This window comes from Aulonocara stuartgranti, assembly GCF_965226115.1.
Source record: "Aulonocara stuartgranti genome assembly, chromosome: 7".
Taxonomy (NCBI): domain Eukaryota; kingdom Metazoa; phylum Chordata; class Actinopteri; order Cichliformes; family Cichlidae; genus Aulonocara; species Aulonocara stuartgranti.
This window is the reverse complement of record NC_138945.1, coordinates 6566305-6590816: the sequence shown is the minus strand read 5'-3', so window position 1 is coordinate 6590816 and position 24512 is coordinate 6566305. Positions and strand designations below refer to the sequence as shown.

The 24512-nt window shown below is 40.0% G+C and overlaps 1 protein-coding gene across 7 annotated transcripts in view; it reads left to right on the top strand.

The window, feature by feature from the left end:
* Nucleotides 1-24512, top strand: part of kiaa1549la (KIAA1549-like a) — a 115337-nt gene that overhangs the window by 72907 nt on the left and 17918 nt on the right. For 6 of the 7 annotated variants that reach the window (XM_082538630.1, XM_082538624.1, XM_082538625.1 and 3 more), the window contains 5 exons: nucleotides 1737-1772; nucleotides 8030-8223; nucleotides 16528-16673; nucleotides 23205-23329; nucleotides 24089-24309. In XM_082538630.1, coding sequence (XP_082394756.1) covers nucleotides 1737-1772; nucleotides 8030-8223; nucleotides 16528-16673; nucleotides 23205-23329; nucleotides 24089-24309 — 722 coding nt within the window. The remainder of the gene's footprint in view (nucleotides 1-1736; nucleotides 1773-8029; nucleotides 8224-16527; nucleotides 16674-23204; nucleotides 23330-24088; nucleotides 24310-24512) is intronic. The other variant, XM_082538629.1, reaches the window with a different exon arrangement.

Genomic DNA, 24512 nt, shown 5'->3' with positions numbered 1-24512 from the left:
CTTTATTTATTGCCCTTTGTGTTTGTGTCTGTCCACTTTTTCTCTCCCTTTGCTGCTTTTTCTGCTCCTTTCTCCCCTCCTGCTATAAATACTGCAGCTCAACTGTTGCAGTATTTATAGCAGAAGAGGAAAAAAATAATTAACCTAAAATATCTAAATGTCATTGCTTCACTTTAACAAATCCCAATACTAGAAATTGGATCTTCTAAAATATTACATAACCCTGTTATGAGTGACAAACTGCGCAGAGTAACGAGTGTGTTAAGCCGTTCCTTCAGGTCAGAAAAATGAATCCCATCTGTCCCGGAATTACTCATTTGTTTTCTCACTGCCCAATAGCCCATGGTTACTGCTAATCATGCATGCTGCAAAGACCAAATGACCAAAAGGAAATGGGCAGGCCCTGTTGTGCTAGAAGTGGACCTTAGGGTAATGTTGGCCCTTTCACAATAATAGCATTCAGCCAACATGAGCCAGTGTGAGGTTAAGTAAAAGTCAATCATTTGCAATGGGCATGTTTGTTATGGATTGCTACCAGCTGGGTTTGATCGGGTCAGGTTGACACCGTGCAGCACATGACGCCAGAACAACAGCTGCTGGTGTCACTGCAGTCAGTTAAGTGCTAAACAAGCAGCGAGCCCGCCAGCCTTATTTCTTCAGAAAATTCTTGCAGGGGTGTTCAGAATTTGATCGCCTTTAAGTTCAAATTCGATATCATCATTAGGTCTCCACTCCAGCACATGCATTGACTTGACTTATGGGATGTGGCTGGTTGTAAATCCACGTGAACCATGTTCACATTTCACAGCCCAAAACAAAGCGAAGTGACTCACTGAGTTACTGGAAAAGCCTGCAGATAATTTCCATTATTTGAATTGATTGCAGCCCGTTTGCACCACAGTAGGCTACGGATGTGCACATTAAAGGATAACGCTGACTGATTACAGATATTTCATCATATAGCGTTGGCCATAAATTCAATTCTAAAACTTCTGTACCCACCAAATAGTAAGAAATGAGAAAAAACACTTTATTGGATAAAACTAAAGCTTCATTTGCCTATAATGTTGTTATAAAGTGGCACATAAGTACAGTTTCCAGGGGTTTGTAGACTGTGTTAGGTGGAGGGAAAGTGTAAAAGTTTGCCTTTTATTGTTGCTTTTCCAACCAAATAGGTTTGAATAACCTTGGTTTATAATTTTTCCTACTCTTTGCTCTTTATGATATCAAAGGGAGCTGATATCCCTACAATGGGCATCTCAGGCACACACATCTGGGTGTAAGTGCAAAGCCCCACCCAGCTACTTTCCATGGACAGTCCATAATAAAGCAGACTGCCATGTTAAAGGGAGATGAGCTAAAATTCCTTTTTTCACACATTGAATGTTCTTGCCGTGGGTAAAACTCACCATAGCATGAGGTGTTTAGTGATCTTTCACTTAAAAAAGTGTTCAACATATTTTCTTAAATTGAAATACACATTTTTTTTATAGCTCGACATGGTAGGCATGTCAGAAGTATCCTACTTTGATTGTTTTGCTACTCTTGTTTCATTCTGAACTCGGTGAATACAGCCTTATTAACCCAGATTAGAGTGATGGCCAAAACCGGAACATTTGATGCATTCCTTCCTCCCCTATCCACCTGTTTTCTATTCTATTCTATTCTATTCTATTCTATTCTCTTCTATTCTATAATAACCCTTTCCTGACCATTTCCCTCTCTTCCCTGTTTAGACTTCATATCGAAGGGAGGGCAGTTACCACCACCAGGTATTCACTAAGACGCCTGAAAGGTGTATAGCTGACTGATAGAGTCAGTGGATGAATGAATGAGTTGCTGTTATTCTCATTAATTAATAGGGTTTGAACAGTTGCTTGAACTGCTTTGTTGGCTGCTTATCACTCTGTGTTCTGTGTGTCCTTGTTGCCGGGTAAATTCTTGCATGCGGCTGCTGTTCTGTGGACATCACTTTTTCCACCATTCTCATTGGCTACGAGATATCAATAGGAAATTGGAAGGGGGAGCATTGAGAGCAGGTGAAGAAATATCTAAAGCATGCTCGGTGAGATTTAAAATGTTTAGGTTTGAGTTGATAGGCTGATAAAATGCTGGCTCATAAAAACAGCCAAATGAGCTTAATACTATTGGCCTGAAGAAGAATCCATTTTTAACCGGGGCCCATAAATTTGAATTGCAAAAATGAAGCTCAACATCTGCGAACCAAATTGATCTATTTTTATTTTTGTAGCATCCATAAAGAGTGACACAAGCTTGTGTCATCAGCCTTGGCTTATTTGCTATTGCCATTCCCTTTCAGACCGGTTGTTTTATCCTGCTCACATTCTGCAGTGGCACAGCAGGATCCCTGCACACAGACCTCCAACCCATTCCCTTTTTTATATGTGGTTTTTCCACTAAATGATATGATCATGAACTCAAAGCAGAGCAGCAACAGAGCCAACAGATAAAGATGCTTAAAAATGCCTTAAATGACAAAGAACTGTGCAGAGGCCATCAGTGTGGTTAGTGTTACTGCGGTGGAACATATCAGGGTTATTTTGGTCCAGCCTTTCTCATCCTCATCCCTCAAGATGCAAAGCGAGCCGAGGGAACGATGCATGCAGGGGTAGGCGGGATGTCTTTGGTTGGACACGGAGCTAGTATGTGTAGACTCCTCGGAAAATACATGTACGTGTTGGGTTTGAGTGTTTTCCACTTCTTTTAGTATTATATATTAACATTCAAATTTTCCAGCTTCAAGGTTTGTTTGCTTTCGTAACTGTTTGTAAACATTTAATGGGCTGTTTCACAAGAGAGCGCATGAAATATTAAAGAGGCCCAAAATATGAGGTTTTATAAGTGGCGCCGTGAAGCTACAACCACTGTATTTACTCTCTCCCAAACCCGAGCAAGATGTGCATTCAATAAATCAGATAAATATTTAACAGGAGTTAAGTTTGGGAGCTGAAAACTAAAGTTAGAGACTTTCAGTTAGTTTTGGTCTTTTTAAATTATTCTCATGGCGGCATGTATACTGACCAGTCTACATTCAGTACTGGCTGGTGTTTTTTTAAAATCTTTTTTTTTTGTTGCTTACATAAGAAAGGCCAGATGTTAGAAGAAATGATAAAAAAGAGAGTGGGAATGGCGTGCAGTTCTTGTTCTATGCAATCAAGCAGCAACCTCCGGGTTGCCAAAAACTGAAGGTCTTTAAATGGCAACTCGAGGGTCCACAATCTGCCCAGCTTTACAGCAAAAATACACGCTTATATAGACTGTTCCAAAAAACAGTTGTGATTTCAATAACTTACTTTAATGAGATGTAATCAAGGTGGAATATTTTAACTCAACAGTTATTTTATTAGTCGGGTGCCTTGTTCATAATTTTATTGCACTTTGAGGAGTCAGCTGTTTAGTTTCTCTGGTATATACATTTTGATTTGTTTCTCACCACCCAAAGCTAACATCCCAGATGTTATACCTGTGCCCTAACCCTGCATTCTGTCTAATGGCCTGGAGAGGGTGAGGATTGTGGTTGCAACGAAATACCCCCACTTGTATGAACGTCTCCTTGTTTACCTCAGTGAGCACTTTTGTAATGACTTCATGATCTCAGTTGCTAGTTTCAAGTCTTACTGAATACAATAAGATGTTCATTTTGAAAATTATAGTCCCCATTAGAGTCCAAAAGGAGCATAAAGCACGGTACGCATTACTGAGATTAACAGCCTAGCCAGTCCTGCAGAGTGAGTTATTGTAGCACCAAATTCCCTCAGTGTGTTTCCTCATAGGAAGTGTTGTCTTGCTGAGCTACAGTGGGGAAAAAGAAAAACACAAAAGGCAGTTATAAAGTAAAAAGACTGAAATGCTAGAAGACGACTGCTGAATTTGATTAATTTAGCTTGAAAATGTCTAATTTTCAATTTTCAAGAAGAAAGAAGCAGAAGAGCTGATTAGAAGTTACTGGCTGGATTTGTGGTCACACCTTGCAGATCGCATTTACACCCGGCAAAGATCCCATGTTGTCATTTCATTTTTTTCTACAACACATTCTAATTTTAGTGCTTGTGTATACATCTTGAATTTTCCTCCACGGGACATGCAGATATAAATCCCATACAAATTTCAGGCGTAAACGGAGTCCGTGTCTTAAGCTGGCTTGCGTGTGTGTTCTGTTAAGTCATCTGAATACCAAGCAGACTCCATCAAGTTGACCTCCTGTGTGCAACTGTGCCCGCGTGCGCATGTGTGCGTGAACTATTCCCACGCTGTGCAGGACAAGCTAAAGCTGCTGATCAATAGTGTGACTTATATTAGGTCTGCATGTGTGTTTAAGCATTAAAGAGGGATTCTGCTGCTTCCTCCTCACTTTATCACTCTGCTGTGCAGCCGGAACATTCTTCAAAATGGCTTTTCCTCCCTCTGTGCCGCCTTGTATACGCATGAAAGCCTCAGATAGCTGGCCTCCATGTGGAGTACAATAGAGGTGGAATCAGCGAAAGTAGAAGAAATCCATTTTTCATTTGTAAGGTGTTCAGTGAGTGCACAATGCAGTGGCTGCCATTTAAAGGACTGAAGGTAGTTTGCATTTTGCTGCATCATGCCTCGACTGGCCCCCTGAAGGAGTTTATCTAACCGCTGCAGCACCTTGTTGATGTGCAATCAAGCCTTACTTTATTTTTTTTATTATGCATCTAGTCTCTTTTTTTAAATTTTTTTTAAGCGCATCTCTTGGCTGTGCTTCCGCCATCAGCCCTGCTGGAGCTGAATTTAAATCAATATGGCCACAGGGGGAAAAGAGCATATCTTATCCATCTGCTGCACCTCATCAAGCTGCTGTTGGGTATTGCTCTGAGTTAAAATTAGACAAGAGGAGAAGCATCTGTGTGATACTGAAGGGAAAAAAGGGAGGATAATCTGGTGGTGCCACAGAGTCGTGCTCAGAGTGACTTCATATGACATCCTCAAGTGGAAGAAATCCCGGACTTCTTGCTGCTGTCCTCCTCTCTCTCCTCGCCTTCTTTCTTCTGGTGCTGTTCTAAATGGATGTGGAGAAAAACACCATCCATCTCCGACAGAGAGATCAGAGGATCACCCCATAGCACGGGCTTCAAGTCTTCATTAAACTGGGCCCCTCGCGTAAGATGAAAGACGGCCATTTGTTAAGTCAACACACTGTCAGTGGACGTAGGAAATGAGGGAGCGAGATGACAAGGCAGGGAGAATGGGAAAAGAGAAAGTCCTGAAAGGAAGAAAGGGCAGAGACAATTTGAATAGACAGATGTGTGGAAGTGAAAAGAACAGAGAGAAAGAACGATCATGAATCAAATGTGAGCGGTGAAATGTCAGCCTGCTTTTCAAGGTTACATCCCCTCGGCTTTGTCATTTCTGAGAATTCATACTGTCTCCATGCATGACTTTACCCATCACCTGCAGTTCAGTGCCATTTCAGCACCCGTGGCATGAAACCTTATGCCTGTGCTGTGATAATCCACATGCATACTGGTGGAAGGACATATTTGCAACAGCACATCTTGTGCTCCTACCTTGCACGTTGCCCTTTCTTTTCTCCTCATAGGTTATAGGCAAATGAGTGTTTGCACTCTCCATAGGTCTTTCACATGAAAGAGTCAGCAACTGTCAACATACATCAATTCAGTTGGTAGAATATGCGTGTAAAGATGGACTCAATCCATATATATTTATGGCATGGTGAGAGGGCCTACGGTGTAGCGCTCTCTTTCCGTCTCTATCTGAGCTCCTATCACTTTCCCCGGCACTCATCCACGTCTGCAGCCACGTGTGTTGGAGCTTGCTGATGGTACAGCGGTGTGTATGACTGATGAATTATTAACAACGCCGTCAGCTGGATGCACGCATTGCCTAACCTCACACGCACTCAGAATTTAGCATGCATCATCAAATGCATTAGACGTCCCATTTTAGAGCTGCTCGAAATAGAAAAGAGGCGGCAATTTTTATTATTTTTTTCAATCTGGGTTTCATTTACGTGGTTGTGTAACCTAAATTGAAATTTTAATTTTTTTCACTCCTGCGCGCTAAACGCTTTTTCTTAATTTGAATACAAAGATTGTGTCCAGGCCTCGGAGGCTTTTCAGACTGCTTTTGCTGCCGCCTCTTTTTATGTTCTGTCTCTTTATGCCAAAACCCCTGACTTCAAAGGTGCTGTTAATCTTTTTTTATTTATTTATTTTTCAACTTTTCATTATGCCAGCTCTGGTGTTTGGAGACTGATAAAAAAAAAAGGTTCAGGGAGGGATGTCCATTCAATTACTTTTATCTGAAATAGAAGCAACACCTATCTGGAAATGTTTCTTTAGTATTCAGGAGACCATGTCATGTCAGCTGGTAGAACTCTGAGCGCTGTTCACCCACATCAGGTTGTTCAGTGCTGCAGCTAGCGTGAAAAGCTCAGGGTGACAACGGACTCAAAATGTTTTATGAATTGAAAAGTGAGTTGAAGTCTTTCATCTATCAGTCCAGTCAAACAAAGGCAGTCCCATCGCTGGCGTTCATGGTGTTTACTGACATATCTATTCACACAGAGGTTAAATCTGAAAAGGAAAAACATAATAAACACACTTTAACATTTAAGCTGCAGTAGCCCAGCTTGTGAAACAGAAGGTTTTAAACGGATAAAAAAAAGTATAGAAACACACAAACCCAGTGAATAGACTGTATCAATAATAGAGTTGAAGCTGCAGCATTATGCTTCTGCTTTAATCACAGGAAATGGCTACACCAGGCATGTGATAGGTGTGTATGTGCCACAGAGATCAACTCCAGCTGGTACTGCTATTGGGCTTATTACATGATGAGCAGTCTATAAAAAAAAACAACCCAAAAAACCCCCCAAACTCATGGATCAAAGCTTAAGGTTACATTCTCGGAGCAGCAGTATTGAGTGGGAATTCAAAATTTAAAATTAGAACCCCATGCACAGGGAGTTTTTGGATCCTGTGCAAGGCTCAGAAACTGAAGGCAAACGACAACAAGGAAAAATTAAAATTTTTTGCTGTCATAGCCAGAGCCCTACATAGAACATGCGCAGCAAGTCTATCCAAGTGTTAGAATTTGCAAATAGTTGGCAAACGTTTACAAAGTAAAATTCTATATGTGTCACTTAAGTAGCTCTTATCAGTAAAAGAAGGAGCCTTAACTTTAATTTCTGTGGCATGCCATAAAAACTGCACGTATGGTATTGCCTGTCAAATCCAGCGAGCTTTTCTAAAGTGTGGTGACTTCTCACCAAATTAAACTTTAAGCTTTTGCTTCTGCTGTAAGTGTGTTACCCAACATTATGGCTTCAATTACCGCTCAATCCAGAGTGCTTATATCAGGATAAAAGGTGTTGTGCACTGAACAATGCAGCAATGGGCAACTGATGTCACAAAACAGTAGGCAAAGACAATAAAAAGTGCAGATGTATTTATGTTTTTGCTATGGCAACAGGCAGAAAAGACATCTGCCACCACACAGCTGAAACTGTCATGAACATTAGTTGTATGCATGCTTCAGCTGGCTATTGGCTCTATTTGTTTGCTTGTTGAAATGCATCAGTATAACATATATAATTAAACTGAAAACTAGCTTACCAATAATGTAAATGGGAAAACTCTGATGTTCAATTCTGCAAGAAATCCTGCCTCGCACTTTTGATTCTTCAGTTATTCTTTTGGTGTCAACTGCTCTTTTCATTCATGCTAGATCTGCACATTCTGTGGCTGATATATTGTTATATATTGTTAATTTTTTGTGAGTTTTAAAGTAAACTGACTTCCAATATTTCCCTCTCATCAGCGTCTGCCATGTACAGCATATCAGAAACGGTTGCATTGTCTTTTTTGATGTCTTTGCATGTGCTCTACAGTCGATGTTTGTTTTCATGTCTCAAGTTGCTTTTGGTCCATCAATCCAAAAACTCCTGACTGGATTGTGCTAAAAGCTGGATTAGCTTTGACTGTGCAAATTCAAACATTATGTGTTGTCCTTTCCCCCCCAACAGCCTGTCCAGGGCTTCGACTATGCCAAGAAGCACATGGGTCGAACTGGTGATGAGGCAGTCTCTGTTACCAAGGAGACGCTGGTTTTGGGGCTGCCTGTGCGAGACGCTCCATTGTCGCTGTCACTGGATAAGAAGGTGCACCAGGATGGGACTGCCAATAAGAGGCCTCCGTCTGCTGACATACACAAAGGAGGGTAAGAAAGTTACTGACTCATCTGCTTTAATGTACTGGGAAAACTGACCTTATATAAATGATTTGGATGTTAGCATTATTGTGCTTTATCATTGCATCTGTTTTTTTAGTTTGTTTTTTTTTAAATCATGAAGACAAGTAGCACAAAAATCTTTATTTTGGTGTGATCATTTAGTCAGGTGTTACCTACCAAACCGAAACAGAGACATGCACAGACATATGCTACAATTTGGATAAAACATTAATTATATATCATTATTTTTTTTATGTGGACTGAACTCAAGTTCTAATGGCAAAATCTCAAGTATTAAATGAAAAATGTTCACCCAAATAGACCTCACAGACTTCATTTGTGTTATTTTTGATATATTATTAATTTAAAAAACATATTTGGTGAGGTTTAGACAATAAAATTGATTTGATTAGGGTTAGGTATTGATCATGGTTTGGGTTTAAATGTCTGCTGGCTGGTTGCCAGGGCGACTCGTCCCCACAGAAGAATCTGGAAAACATAAACACACATGAAACTCCAAAAGTCCTGTTGACTCAAATTTACATAAAGAAGTTTTAAGAATACAATTTTTGTCACATAATATTGTGTTACCCATTCAGCTGATATGCATCTACTAGGTATGAATTAGGCTCGATCAGCTGTGATGCAGAGAGGGTAACACACCCTCAGCTGTATTGTCTGTTTTAAAACATTGTTTTATGTCCAACAATAGCAGCAGTTGGCTCAGAGAAATTTGAGCTTGACGGTTTGCTTTTGGGTGTTTAAGCAAAGCATGTCGTTAACACAAAAGTGTAGTCTGACCCTTTCACGGACCAAAACCCAGTAGAGGAGGTGTCTTATGTCACACTGCTGCCATCATTGTGCATAATTCATTATAGATGTGGATGTAAAGGAAAGCTCTCCCTTGTTCATACATCACTATACGCTGTGATTGAACACAGGTACAGTGCTGAGATAGCGAGCTGATCCGACATGCTGTTCCCAGCTGGAAGTCTTGTGAAGGGGAAGAACAAAGTTCTCGAGCATCTGTTTCAGTCAGTGAACAAGGCGGTGACAAAACCAGAGCTTTTCAGCAAGTCCAGACATCAGTGCTTGTTTGTGCATCACAGTTAAGCCAGAGAGAAGCCCAGAGTAAGCAGTGCACAGTCTGACAGATTGACATGATTTTAAGATAAGTCCAATGTTAACGAAAGGCTGTTTGTAGACAAAAGAAGGGAAGCTGCTTCTGTTTGCAGCCAAAACAACGGATGGAGTGATGTACTAGGCTGAAGTTGAGAGCACTGAGTCTAATAGTGGTGTTAGGTGTGTTGCTATACAAATACAGATGATCCCATTTAAGTGTGAATAAATAATTGCTCCAGTAATTTTCAACTGTTAACAGCTTAACACCTATCTGACACATGATGTGACACAAAAGATTTGTGTAAATTAACAGGAAATACATTTAAACGACTGTGCCTTTCATCTACTGATGAGCAAGATCTACTGTAAACAGCGTGGGACGGGGTATCACTGGCAACGACGAGCATTACCTGTTTAAATGACTCATTATGGGGCTGCTGGACCTGTGAAAAAACTAACTGGCCAGTAGACACACCGGTGTGTCTCAAAGTCAGAAATTAATAAACAAGTTTAAAATAAAAAATACAGATAATCCACAAAATCAATATCTCTCTCATTATACTTTATATGTAAGAATATACATAACATGTGTTTAGGAAAGGTGGAGGGCCAGACACCCCTCCCCCTGATTATTTCAAGCATCAGACGTTTCATTTCCTGCATTCTTGTCAAATGTTACGCACCATTTTGTACCTTTTCTATGTCAGTTTATGGGGAAATGTGAACATATAATGCAATATAACCCAATAAGGCACTCTAGGATTCCATATGGCTTTCAATATAAAATATTCTCAGCTTCTCGTATTTAAAATCATCCCTGCTGAGTCAAAAAAACAAACAGGCTTCATCTTAGTATTTTTTTTCAAAGCTCAAATGTGTTTCAAAGAGATTTTTGATTATCTTCAAATTTAAAATGTTGTGCATAGTTATAACTTGTTACACAAATCAGTGTTTTATGATGATTTTTAGGAGTTTCTACATGTTACTGAGTCTGAAAACTAGAAAGTTTTCATTTGTCTTTGATTTGTCTGGTTATCAGTTTGCTGTCAAGCTCATGGCATCAAAGGGGAATCTGCTGCCTGAGATTTCACCACTGTGTTTGTTTGAGGCGCAAAGATAATTAAGTTTCCTACAAGTACTGAGTGGTGGTATGAATTCATAATTCCTTCAGATATTTCATTAGTAAAAAAAAACAAAACTATCTATCGACACAGACATTCATAAACGCACTTTTTTCTACAGTTTTTCTATCTAACATTCACATGATGCACACACTAGGAGCAATCTGGGGTTCAGTGTATTCCCAAGGATACTTTGGGACTGTTTCCAGCCTGGGATCGGATCGCCAACCGTACAGGTGGTGGGGGTGGAGGTGTCTTACGCACAGCTAGTCTCACTGAAACATACGAATATCATATACATTTCTTTATAGATATCAGAGATGGCTTCGCAGCAGAGGCGAACAATTTTAATTTTTTTATAGTTACTGAGGCTCTTTTTGTGTTGGGATTGGTGTCTACACTGGAGAGAGTACAAACCCAAAGTCATCTGTTTAAGTAACATTTAAATAACATTTTTTGGATGAATAATTTCATTGTCGTTTTAGTGAGCAGAGAGACCGTGTCCTCTCATTAGCAAAAATGGCCAGTACTGGATTTTATACAAACTCTACACTAATGAATGTCACGTCTCTTCTCATATTTTTAAATACGCTGATGACATGAGTCCGATGGCTTCCTGCTGCACTAATGTGGGTTCATTAGGTCGTTCACAGATAATTATCTGCAACTAAATGTCTCCAAAAATACTACTAATATTAAAAAAATAGAATCCGTGCAAGCTTAAGCGCATTTCCTCCAGTCTTCTACACACTGGGGGGTGTATTGCTTAAAGCGTAGTGTCAGGTTTGAAAGATTTGGATCATGTTTCGGCATGTGGTATGAATCATAGACTGATTTCAAAAGTTGGGGAGCAATAAAGTAAAAAAAAAATGCATCTGTACCCAGTGAAATCAGGAGGAAGTTCACTGTTGATTAAAAAGTTTGTCTCAGAAACTGCAGCTGAAGCCTGTCACTATGATCCACGTCTGTAAAAGAACATGGAAGAAACATTGCAAAAGCATAAGGCCTCAGTCACACAGGCCTAGAGACCAGTTAGTGACCTCCTCACACCTTCTCACAGGTCAGCTCACTGCCCAGCGAAATGATTTGCAAGTTGGGTTCTGCACCAAAAAGCTCCCCGTGAGATCCCTTGCAAATTGCTACAGTCGCCTGTAGTTTGCATGAAAGCTGCAGACTTTTTAGCCTTTTTACTCTTCAAGCTGTAGATAAAACATGAAAAAAGTTCACACAAAATGGAAACGGATAGCATGCGCCTTCACAGTAAAAGTTCTATCTTACCACTTCAAACAATACATTTCAAAAGGTGAAACTTTGTCTTTGAAGGTAAGCGGTAGAAATTGCCAGTTTTGATCGCACTTTTCACAACTACTTGTTGAGTATTTTTTCTGACATTCACCGTTTTCCATATAAACTATGGGGAACAACAGCAACCTGCTAGCATTTGCAAGCATGCTTTTGCTGCATCAACATATCTATACCTCCCCAACCAGTCTGGAAATACACACTATTAATTAGAGATCAGAAATTTGCCATTAGCTCACTGACTGGTCTCCACACCCTAAAAAATGTTTTGAGTGCATGCCTGTTTGACTAACATATGACAGCAGAGGACAAACGTGACCATACAAACACAAAGAATATAATTAAAAACTGGAGAATATGCAAGCTACAGCAATAATCGGATAGAAAAATCACATCAGGACACAAGATAAAACAAAGCAGCCAGAAGAAACCTATCAAAGTCAAACAGGAAACAAACAAAAACCATGTTTAACATGAAGGCGACAAGACTCACAGTAAACATGCCACACAGAAAGCAGACAGACGAGACAGAAGGAACACGGGAAGCGCTGGGCAGACAAAAAGTCAACACCACTAGAATAACAATGAAAACAAGAACCAAAACTCAAAGACGTCACCAAAACCATCACAAGCAAGCCGGAACGAGCCCGTTTTGAAAAGTTGGGCACTATTTTGGATTAAAGCTCTGAAGCTTGGCTCTAGTAAAATGTTATTTCTACATTTTTTTTTAAAAGTTGAGCGAAATACTGTGTATTAGATTTATGGTGATTTTGGAAATGTGAGCTCATGGGAAGAGACAAACTGATCAGACACAATCTGCTCTCAGTGAAAAACTAATGAAATCCATGTAATGACCCAAACACACGGCTAAACAGATGGTCATTTGTCCCCACAGCCACTGGGCTACTACTGAGGATTAGACATTTGAGTGTTTGATTGTATTTCTGTGATTTCAAATCAGAATGAATAATGTTAGAAAATGAAAGTTGCATCTATCTGCTGCTAATCTTCATGTTTTATGCAGCTTGTCTTTATTTGGTAATAAATGAAGTCTCTTCCCCATATATTTTCTCTTTTTTTGTTTCTAATCTTCCTTGTTATTGTCCCTGCTTTTCACGCATGAGCGATGAATGTGATTTGCAAACATCTGCCGGAATCCTGCCATTTAAACACATTTCCCAAAATGTACCAAAAGGTCTTATTCCCGGTAGATTTCACTAGACTTATGACATAATCTGTTCTATGCATAAACACTGAAAAGATTTAGAACAAAATATGAAAACTGTTCTTTTTGTAAACGTTTCCATCCCCAAACATTTCTCTACTACGAGCGACACCCACACCCGCGCCCACAGTCAATTGCGACAGCTTTCCCTTGAGGAAGTTCGGGAGTCATAAATGAGATGCATCATGCCTCCTCTCACATTAATGCAAATGCAGAAATGCACATAAGACAGAGCCTCACATTTATACACCGCTAGATGAAAATGAATGGAGGTGGGATTAGTTGTGCTTTGCCTCTCGAGGATGATAAACACATGTATATTTATAACCCTGGCTGTAGCCAAGCGAGAGGCAGCCGTTCTGTGTGACGGTGATGACAGTGTAAAGGACTGGAAGCGCTGGCATAGTTTGATAATCAGCTTTACCAACCGGCACACACATTCTCAAAGAAGGTAACACTATTCACATTATTCTACCACCTGGGTACATACATATCTCACTGTCGAACCGATGCAATGTGGGGTGCAATGGATTTCAAACCCAAACAACAACCAAGAATGCATTTATTGTTGTGCTTTGTGGTCTGTGTGCAGGCAGAACCAGGTGCTGTGCTTTATCATAAAGGAAAAGTTTCCGACTTGCATTAGATGAAAAGTTGCACGATTGTCATTTTCAAATGACTTTGCATTGCTAAGCAGTATACATGTTATTGAAATCACTTTGCACTGCGTTCCAGTTTGGGCTTTTTATTTTGTGCGTGCATTTCAAATTCATTGACGCTGCCCTCGGCCCTAACTGGTTGTGGTATCACAAGTGGGTAGATTTGGGTAGATGATGTTGTTCCCACCCATCACAAAACAGCAGATTGACAGATAGGCATCCATAGATGGTAGTCTATCTTTTAAAATAATTAAGAATTTTTGTTAAATACTAAACAGGCCATGTCAGAGGGTTTTTTTTTTCTTGGCTCTGTATGATGTCTGAGAGTAAATAATAGTATTTGTCTTGTATTTGAATTCAACAGTTCCTTTAATATTATTGTTTGCTGTATATTATAGTTATTTGTGCTAATGAGCAGTGGAACAGGTGCCACATGTTTGTGTTTTAAGAATATATATTTTACTCCTGCAGCTTTGTAATATAACCGTTTGTCTTCAACAGTGACTAAATTGCAGTCAGCTTTTTGTGTGTGATTGCGTCATTGTCTTGACACGAGTAGAGTGATGTGATCATTTTCTGCTTCATTTCAAAATGGTTCTTTGTTTAAACCATAAAAAATTGAAACAATGTGAGAAACAACGGCGGTGATTATTTTACCCGCTGAACATGCTCTGGTGTGAGGAAGGAGGAAGACGCAGTCTGCATGCTAACCATGGGGCAACACTGTAGGATGGGTTCACAGGGGCAGCATTTATTCTGCTCACTTCAGCCTCCAGAGAGCTGCAGTTTGTGAGGCACAAAGAGCGGCACGGAGATGAACGCTAGTCTCCAGTAGTGTGATTATTGATTCAGCTGCTCCTCCCTCTGGCCTTCACAGATTTATGTGGAACACACACTGTATTTCTCCTTCCATCCCAGCGGCTCTTTGCCTGATTCCACATGACTTTTACTTTGACTTGGCCAGTCACCGGACACAGCACTGGCTGCATTGTGTGTGTGTGTGTGTGTGTGTGTGTGTGTGTGTGTGTGTGTGTGTGTGTGTGTGTGTGTGTGTGTGTGTGTTCACAGTGTTAGCCTCGCCTGTGGTTCTGTAATGTCGGCTCCGGCTGATTTGTGCATCTCACACCACCTGTAGACCGGCCTGTCACGTTGTGTAGCTGCTGTGTCTTACATGCCTCAAGGCTGTGCGCATGTGTGTTTGTGTACCCTGCACGTGTGTGTGCGTATGTGTGTGCTCGGTATATAGATTGAACTGACTAAGTGCTATTTTTGAATTCGTACATGTTTATGCACGAGTTTTTTTCACACACACACACACTGGACATAAAGGACATAAAAGTGTTTAATACACTGACTTGATGTTACCTTTTGGGGACAAAAGCAAGTCACTATAATGTAGATCACTATTTGGTTTAAGGTTATGATAAAGCCTGGAGGTTGCTGCTATAACAGGAAATAAATGTCATCAATATAATTTCCTCTGAAGTAAAGGGAAATGACTCTTTGAGTGGGAAATATATGCATGCTGGGCTGTTTTCCATCAAGGTCCCTGGCCGGAAGCCAGGCTATCCCAAAAAATCAGCATGCCATTGTTCTGCTTGTCCTTCACATTTGCCCTGCATTTCTTCATTTCACGTTTTTTTTTTTTTTACAAGGTGCATTCAGCACAAGTCTAATCACCATCTCTAAAAGCACAAACACCGTATGACACAGTACAACAGTAAAAGGTGATGTAATTTGTCTAGTTAGCTGCTAACATCACATAGGTCAAGCTACTGTAACTGCTGATTATCAGGTGTGGAAGCTGGCATGAAAATGCCAGGAGTCAGGAGTGTTATTAGTTTAGGTGCACAAGATAAGATAAGAAATAAATCATTTATCATTTAAAAAAAATGCTATGACATTAATTTGACTCTAAATGATCAGGCTTGTATATCTATAATGTTATCTTATTTGCTGATGTGATGTCATATGCCATCAGTCATCCTTTCACTTAATGGCTTATCCGGGCAGCACAGTGGGTTCGAATCCGCCAGCAGGCCGGAGCCTTTCTGTGTGGAATTCATGTCTTCTCCTGGTGTCACATTCCAAAGACATGCATGTTAGGTTCATTAGTTCTTAGTTATCTGTAGATGTGAATGGTTGTCTGTGACAGTCTGGTGTTCTGCCCAGGGAGTATCCTGTAGCTCCAGTCCCCTTTGACCCTGTCAGGAGGGACAATATGAAGCACAAAGAAAAAGTTGGGGACTCAAACTTTTATGACTGACAATTATATAATTTGGTAATGACAAGTGATTAGCTCAAGATGAGACAAAAGTTGAGTCAGTGGTGTTGACAATTGGCAGGTAGCACGATGTGTGACAATGCTAATCTTCACCTTTCAGATCAAGTTGCTGCTGCAGATTTTAATGTTTTAGACATCTCTGTCTTTGTGACTAATGATGTCACTTATAGTTAAACAATGCCACTTGAAAAGTAGCTTAGATTTTACAAAGTTTGTTCACCTTCAGTTCCCGTAGACTATACAGTCCTTACAGCCAAGCTTTTACCTTTTTTCTCTCTTTTTTTGGCATTTCCAGGACAAATTAAATTGCATATAAACTTCCAAATCTGCTGGTTTACCTACACGATTGTCATAAAATGCGCACACTCACATACAAACACCACACCACATGTTTTTGGCTTGTAAAGCACTTTTGGGTTTTTTTCTTTTTTGTAATGAGCCATTAACATTTTTTTAAATAGTGTGTTGGCAGTAATAACTGTGAGATGATGCCCTGTTTGTGTACACACTCACAAACCTCTTCGCCCCTCCCTTTTCCTCTCTCCCTTCGCCTCCTTTCTGTTGCCATGGCTACTACAGGAGGTTGCCAAGTGATGAGGATGGCTCGGTGTCGAGTAACGGCTCCGGGAAGCTGAACACCAGCAAGAGCTCCTCGGCCCGGAGGACTGCGACTGGCAGCAGCAGCAAGAACGGCAAAGAGGAGCTACACAAGAGGGGCGCCAACGGTGAGGAGGAGGAAGGAAAGAGAGATGAGGAGGGAGGGGGTTAAGAAGGTAGACAAAGAATGAGATGATTCCAGTGAAGGAGGAAGAAGGGAAGGTATTAGGAGAAGGACACATACAAAGACAGATGGATGGATAGATGGAAAAAAATCTGCCTCTCCTTATGTTTGTGCCCATCAGAAAGTCTTTCATTGCTAATAAACAAGTGCAGATCACCAAAAAACTGACCACCCCCCGCCCCTCCACACACACACTCATGCTATGATGTTTTTACCCAAGGATAATTATTGTGAGCTAATGAAGCGCAAACACACTCATGCTTACAATGAGTCAGCCTGCTACAGCATCATGTAACTATCAGGGACGACACATGTACTCATCAGATATTGTCACACGTCCGCTCATATGCAAACTGGGATATTAGATCAGTTAGAAGACACATGAAGCATTCACGTGTTGCTATTTAGGCTGTTTTCAATCGGCTTACCTCATTCCAAATGCTGCATGGAGATAAAAGCGAGTACATATTCCTTAAGCGTTGCATCAACTTACTTTGGAGCAGAACCACAGAGAAAGACAAGGAAGTGGGAGGAAACAGTTCTGACAGCGTAGTGTCACCTTAGGTGTTATTCAAATCCATACAACCCACTGCATATGTTCTATGCTGTAGGAAAGTTACTTGTTAATCCTTGATGCCTGTCCTCTCCATCATTTTAAATGAGCTTTTAGATATTGCACTCACACAGAGTGCAATATTAAAAACACACACACACACAAAGGGTATGACTACTTAAATGCCAAGTTATAATTGAATTACTATTAAAATGAGAAGGTTACTTGTAATCAAGAGTCACATTTCTTTTTTTTTTTGTTAAAGAAGGGACCTGATGTAGTCTAAAATCTGCGATGACATGCTGTAGCTTAGTTTATTGATGTTTTATCGACACTTCTTGGTTATAAGGACATCTTTATTTCCATGTTGTTTTCTACCTTTTTATGCCGATTCTGATATTTTTCACACTACTACATCAATTAGACAGACGGTTGATGACTAATTATGAAGAATGCATTATTAATTTAAAAGCATTTGTTTAAAAAGGTCATAAAAAGAGGAGACTGGTCCATGATGATGACAAACACGTACTTCACATTATTAAGTTCACTTTAAGCAGCTTGAGGCAACTGTTGTTGTGGTTTGGTGCTTCATAAGAAAAATTGAATTGAACTGAATTGAATTCAAGAAAAAAATTAAGCAACTTTAAAGTTGATATAAAAGCAAAACAACACAAAACAAAATTAGCATAGGTGTGCTTGTGTTGGGAGTAAGCATGGTATATGTGAGCAAAACTATACACAAAGCCCATGTTAATCTGTGGGAGCTGTGCTAAATCTGTCATATACACACATTTACATTTGGGTACATCTATGAAAAATGAATCCAGCCACTACGATGTCCTCCAATAGCTATTTCACTTCCCCTTCCCCTTTTCGGACCAGGAAGCTACTAACATTTTTCTTTATAATCACTCTTTGGCTAAATCTATCCAGACTCTTGAGTCAGTGTCAGTTAGGACTCAAGTCAAATCTAGAAATGACAAAAACTGAGGCTTCATAAAAAAATGAGCTTACCACCTTCTGTGGTCTTCTCGTCATTGCCTGAGGCTACAATAGCTGGTTCTAGCATGATGGCGCAACTTCAAGTGAACTCCTGTTATGAGTAATGGTGGTGCCAAGTTTAAACAGAACATGTGAAATGAAAAAAGACAATGTCTGTTTTCTACTGCATCATCTTTGAGCCTTTTGAAATGTTCTCCATCATTAATTCAACAAAGTAGCTGGCAGGTACTGTGTCATTTTAAAGAAGAAGGTTCTTGTTTACAGCCATATGACAATCTCCGCTGCTGAAGTAAATGACAGTTCTCCTAATAAAGCTTAAAAAAGCATGTTAGCAGGTTGTGACAATAAAAAATGTTGTAGTTTTCCATAGATAGGCTCACTTCTGGTAATTTGGACCACTCCACTGCAATGGACTTCTCAACTGTGTTTGCCCCTTTAGTCCCTTTTTAGCATTTTAATGGAATTATCTATTTTAGTAGTCTGCTACTTACTATTAATTAATAAATATATATGTGCTGTAGCATATTGCTAATGGATGCATCTTGATGAAGCTAAATAGCCTTGTATGGTTTAGGACTTCACCCGTCCATCCAACTAGTTTCACTTATGGTCCAAAAACTTCAACATGGGACAAGCAAGGCAAATGTTGAAGTTTCCAAATGCAGTGTACACATTGCACGGCAGACTTGATGATGTTTCCATGAACATGCTTTTCCGCATCTTTTTACTAAGCTGCTGCAAACACACTCAGTCGGCTGCAACTTTCCAGCTCAAAGCCCGACTGCGTCAACAACAACAACAACACGACCCTCAGGACCCAGTGCAGATTTTCAAGCCAACGAGGCATGATTGCAGATGCCTTGCAGGTGCGTCCATCGCTCCTGCAGCAGCATTGCAGACCACGCCCCGCCACATACAGATTTCATAACTAATGGTTGCCATCTTGGTGGTCAGTCCATCTTTTATATACAGTCTGTGGGTTGAACCTGCTAAGCTAATTTAGAGGTCCAAAGATGCAAGCATGAATGCTTTTGTCAGCCCTTGCAATATTTGGCAACCTGTAAACCTAAAACATATTTATAAAATATTATATAAATTACATAGTTTGCAGAATGTGATAAAATGATAACATTATTCGCTGTCTGCACAGATTCCTCACTAGCGTTAAATTAGCAGACATCACAGGATTAAAAACAAACATTTTGTCAGACATGAGATAATAGACTGTGCCTTTTGATCTACATCACCTGTAATCAGTAGTGGCAGTGAATGCACTGCATCTTTGAACTGTTCAACAGATTATCAGCCCAGTTTTTTTTCCAGCTCTGCAGTTTCAGAATTGATTGCCTAAACATTGCTCTGATCACTGGTAACACTGCCACGTTGCTGCTGTTCAGTGGCATTCTGGGACACTGTGATTTTCAGATCTCTTTTGCATCAGCAAACTAATGTTCACAGCAATTTAAGTGATTAATAGTGTTTATGCGAGCGAATGAATGCTTACCCAGAAGAGACAAGAAGATGAGTAATTGTTTCATTTTCTCACTAGAGATTGCAGAGAGCTGGAGATGGACAGGAATAGAGTTTTCAGAAAAAAAGGGAGAGAATAATGCCGGTATGCTACAGAAATGATAAAAACACCTGCTTGCTGCAGTGGGTCACACATCTTCAGGAAGTTTTACAGGTGTCAAAGCATTGGCTAAAGAGAATTTTGTACTACACCCGTAATTTTACTTGCGAGAGTCAGCGAAAGTGAAATGAAAATGCAAACACGCAAGAACTACATCTCAGACTCCACAGACCTCAGTTAGCATGTTAAAAGTTAAAGTTCCTGGCAAAAAAACTAGAAAAAGACTGAACAAGTGTGGCTCGTTTCGAAGCATTATCAGGAAAAGCATCTTCTTTCTCAACAGAACAACACAGCTTAGAATTGCAAAGTTGATTTTGAACAAACCACAAGACTTCTGGAGCAATGTCCTTTGTACAGATGGGATACAAAGTGGAGATGTTTGGCCATAATGCACAGTGCCACAGTTTGAGAAACATAACAGCATTCCAGCACAAATGCCTCATAGCTACTGTTGAGCACAGTGGTGGAGGGGTGATGATTTGGGCCTGTTGAGGTGTAGTTGAGTCCACTGTGAACTCCTCTGTATACTCAAGATAAAGCTTAGTCCAGATTGCGTCGCGTAACAAAACAATGACCCCAAGTGCAGCAGCAGCAAATCTGCAACAGAATGGCCAAAAAAGAAAACAATTGAGGTGTTCCAGTGTTTCAGTCAAGAGAGCTGTGATGAACAAATACATGCAAACTTCAATAAACTGAAGCAATGTTGTAAAGAAGTGTGAGCCAAAATGAATCTGTCAGATGTGAGACATGTAGAAGATTAGTTTCTTATATATCGTTAGCTTCATAGCATAAGTGCCTAAGTCATTGACTTAGTCAAATGACTTAGGCAATTATGCTATGAAGCTAACGATATGAAGATACAGCTTTCCATATAAGTACGGCCTGGTTCCATTGTTCCGGTGAATCCTTCAGGGCAGTGCCATCAGTGCCTTGTGCTGACTAAATTCCTTCTTACAAGAGTAAACCACTCAAAAGACAGTGGGACTTCTTTTATTTCGCACGCTAAACTTCCACAACAAGAGACTAAAAACAGTGTTGTAGTTTTTTACATTTTAGAATGATTTTAGAGCAACTGTTCAAGAGAAACAGACTACATCTAACACTGACCTTAGTATAGCTAAATGAACGTTTTAATGTTCCTCAGATGTTCAGGGTTCAAATCCCAAAACTAATGGATAACATGATGGTGGTTTTATATGTAGTCTATGGATATACTAACTTTATTGTTCATCTGTTAAATCATCTCCATAATAGTAACCAATATTGCTGCAAACATAAAGGAGTAAACAGCAAAAGTACCAGCAGATTGTTGACTGACTCATACTGTTTACCAGAAGACACACTGAGTAACGGGGGCTCTAAAATGTAGTTTATTCAAATTATGCAACATGTAGTTTCTACATTCAGTCAATGAAGCCACATGTTTTAAAATGTATTTAACCACAAAAGAAGAAGAGAAGAAGGACCCTTCTTTGTTGATCTGAAATGTGTAGCTGTGAGGAAGCAAAACAACAACACAGCCATCATGCTGCCGCTAAATTAAATGAAGGAACAGACACAACAGGAAAGTAGAAATTTTTCCTAATAAGGAAAAAATTAAAAAGCAAAGCCTACAAACGTTATATTTGTAATGTTTGTAATGTTCCCATTTATGTAGACCAAACCAGTCAGTGCTGTATGAAAATAAATATGATTCAGTTGCTACTTTTTCTTCATAGTGAAACTTAGGCAAGATAAGTTATTGTAAAATAAAATAATATAAAATAGCCTTTGTTGAATTTCACCCTCGTTTTGGCCTCTGTCTTCCCTGAGTGCAGGAGTGCACATATGCAGCCAACCAGCCAACCACCCACAGCCACACATACACACACACACTCGTTTTCATGTCTTAGTGAGGATATCTCATTGATATAATGCCTTCCCTAGCCACTTACCTTAACCCTAACCATCAAATATGAATGCCTAATCCTAACCCTCAGCCTAACCATAACCTAATTGTAACCCTGACACTAAAACCACATTTTGAGCCTCAAAAATGCCTACAAACTTGGGGACGGGCATTTTGTCCACATAAGTGACTGTTGGTTCCCAAAACTATAGCATGCCAATTTTTGGTCCTCACAAAGATGTCTAAACATGCACACACACACACTCCGTGGCACTCACCAGATGTAACAACCTTTGTGGCAGAAACCATGTACATGTTCAATTCAAACACCAGTACAGTGTTTGCCACTTGCTGTGAAATGGTTCAGGGTTCACGTTAGCTACAACACATTGTTACCTGTGTCCATTCAGGTTCACAGCCCTCTGCTGCTTGTGATGCCACCTGTCCTGACCTGAGCTGTCACACTCTGATAGGCTGAACAGTTTCTCCAGCAAATGAGAGCAGACGAAGCTGGTGCCTGGACGAATGTAACATTGTGGGTTTGGAGCAGAGTTAATGGCATACTGTCGTAGCCCTACAAAGAAGCAGTCTGCCATATGATGTCAGTCAGTCAGTGAGTCACTGTGAAGCAACATAGCACTATCCATCTGCTGCTCGCTGCTGTAACATACAGTCTCATAAATACTGAGATTGTGTTACTGTGCGAAGCAGAGGACCAGTCACATACAGCGGATGTTTTTCATGAGACAAAACTCAATTCTTATTGGATTTAGTGTTTATTAAAGTTGTAGTTTCCATGACAACAAGTAAATCTCACATTAGAGGATAAAAGCAATTATTTTGGAGTGGAAAACAGTGGAGGAAAGTACATGTGAGCAATGAGACAACGGAAGGTAGGAAATTGAAAAGCTGATAACCCATTACTGATCAAATTCATCTTATGGCTCCAAAAAAACCCAACATAGCACAAGCAAAATCATACAAATTAAATCCTAGAGTGCTAATGTGTTAGCTAACAATAGCTTGCTTCATTAGTAAGTTCAAAAACTCTGTGGGTGCAATGTAGACACACACACCAGCTTATTAGTGCTACATGACAGAGTAATAAATACAGAAATTTTCCTCACCAAACCTGAAACACAAACTTCTTCCTTGGTCTGTACGTCACAGTAAACTATAAGATTGCAAGTGGATGTAAGGCAAAAAACAGGCATATCATTCATTGGTTCAAAAATAGTCCACCCAAGCTTAATATAAAGCTTACAGTATGCGAGAAATGAAAAGTAGCTCCATTAGTAAACCTCTGTATCCATCTGTTAATACTGATTTTTGATTTATTCTACCTTGAGAACTGGTACTCTTGCTTATTACCAAGTTGTGTGCTTTCTTGTCTTTCCAGATCCCTATGAAGACCATACAGGCTCTCTGCGTCTCATCACTATCAAGCCCATGACAGCCCAGCCAACCTACTCGTATCCCTCTTCCTCTTCTCACAGCCAAGATTCTGTGGTTGTCAATGGGGACGTGAGTTGGCAAACAAACATTTACACGCATGTCTTCAAAGCTTTCCTGGACTCGGAAGTGGTGACAGAATAGGGCAGAGTAAAAAGTAGGACACCATGAGTCACACAGACAAGTGCAGCATTTGGTAACCACGTTTCGTCTCCCATTGTTTAAACGATTGATGATGTTGGACTGCATCCAAATTGATATCAATCAACTCAATTGATTGAACAAATATTAATGGGTGGTATTGAAGAAGTAGTTTATCAAGCTCTTTAGGTGCATCAACTCAGAAAGATGCTTTTCCATTCTGTTATACTACCCCTCCTCCACCATAGTAGTAGTAACATAACATCTCCTCTGGGACAAATTGTACTGTTACTGAATATAGCTGTTGTTGCTACAAACACTATTCCTCTGTCTCTCTCTAATCTCTCAGTCAGCCCATCACATCTCATTCTTATTCTGCCTCAACCTGTCTGCACCTTGCTGCAGCTCAAACAGCAACACACAGGCTCATGATAAATCCACCCTCAGTCTATTAACATAAGACTAGAAAACCCCATGATTAGAGTGTGTTTCATAGTCTGAATATCTGGATGTGAGTACTAAAAAGAGGCCAAAACAGTAAAAATAACAATTGTGTGTGTGTGTGTGTGTGTGTGTGTGTGTGTGTGTGTGTGTGTGTGTGTGTGTGTGTATATGTATATGTATATGTATATATATATGTATATATATATATATATAAAATAATAATAATTTGATTACTTGAATTTGCAGGCTAACCATAGTGGGCTTAAACAGAAGTCCGACATTGAGCACTACAGGAACAAACTGCGTCAGAAGGCCCGGAGGAAAGGCTACGGAGAATTCTCGCTCTCCGAGACTGGAAGCCACGGTTATAGCCACCGTGACACGAGGCACAGCCGGCACGACAGCGCGGTGAAAGAGCCAATGACTGCCGAGGAAAAGAGGGCGTCCTTTGCAGGGTGTCACAAGAGGTATTGTAATATAAATATAATTAAATATGCATATTTTGGAATATAATTAAATGTTTGTCTTATCACTGACTTGATTTGCTGCAGAAAGTGAAATAAATCTCAATGACCAATCACAAAATATGTATTACGAGGATTAGACCTTATTATGAAATTACAGTTCTTACACATGAAATTTTTGTTTCATGCCATTTAAATAATGAATG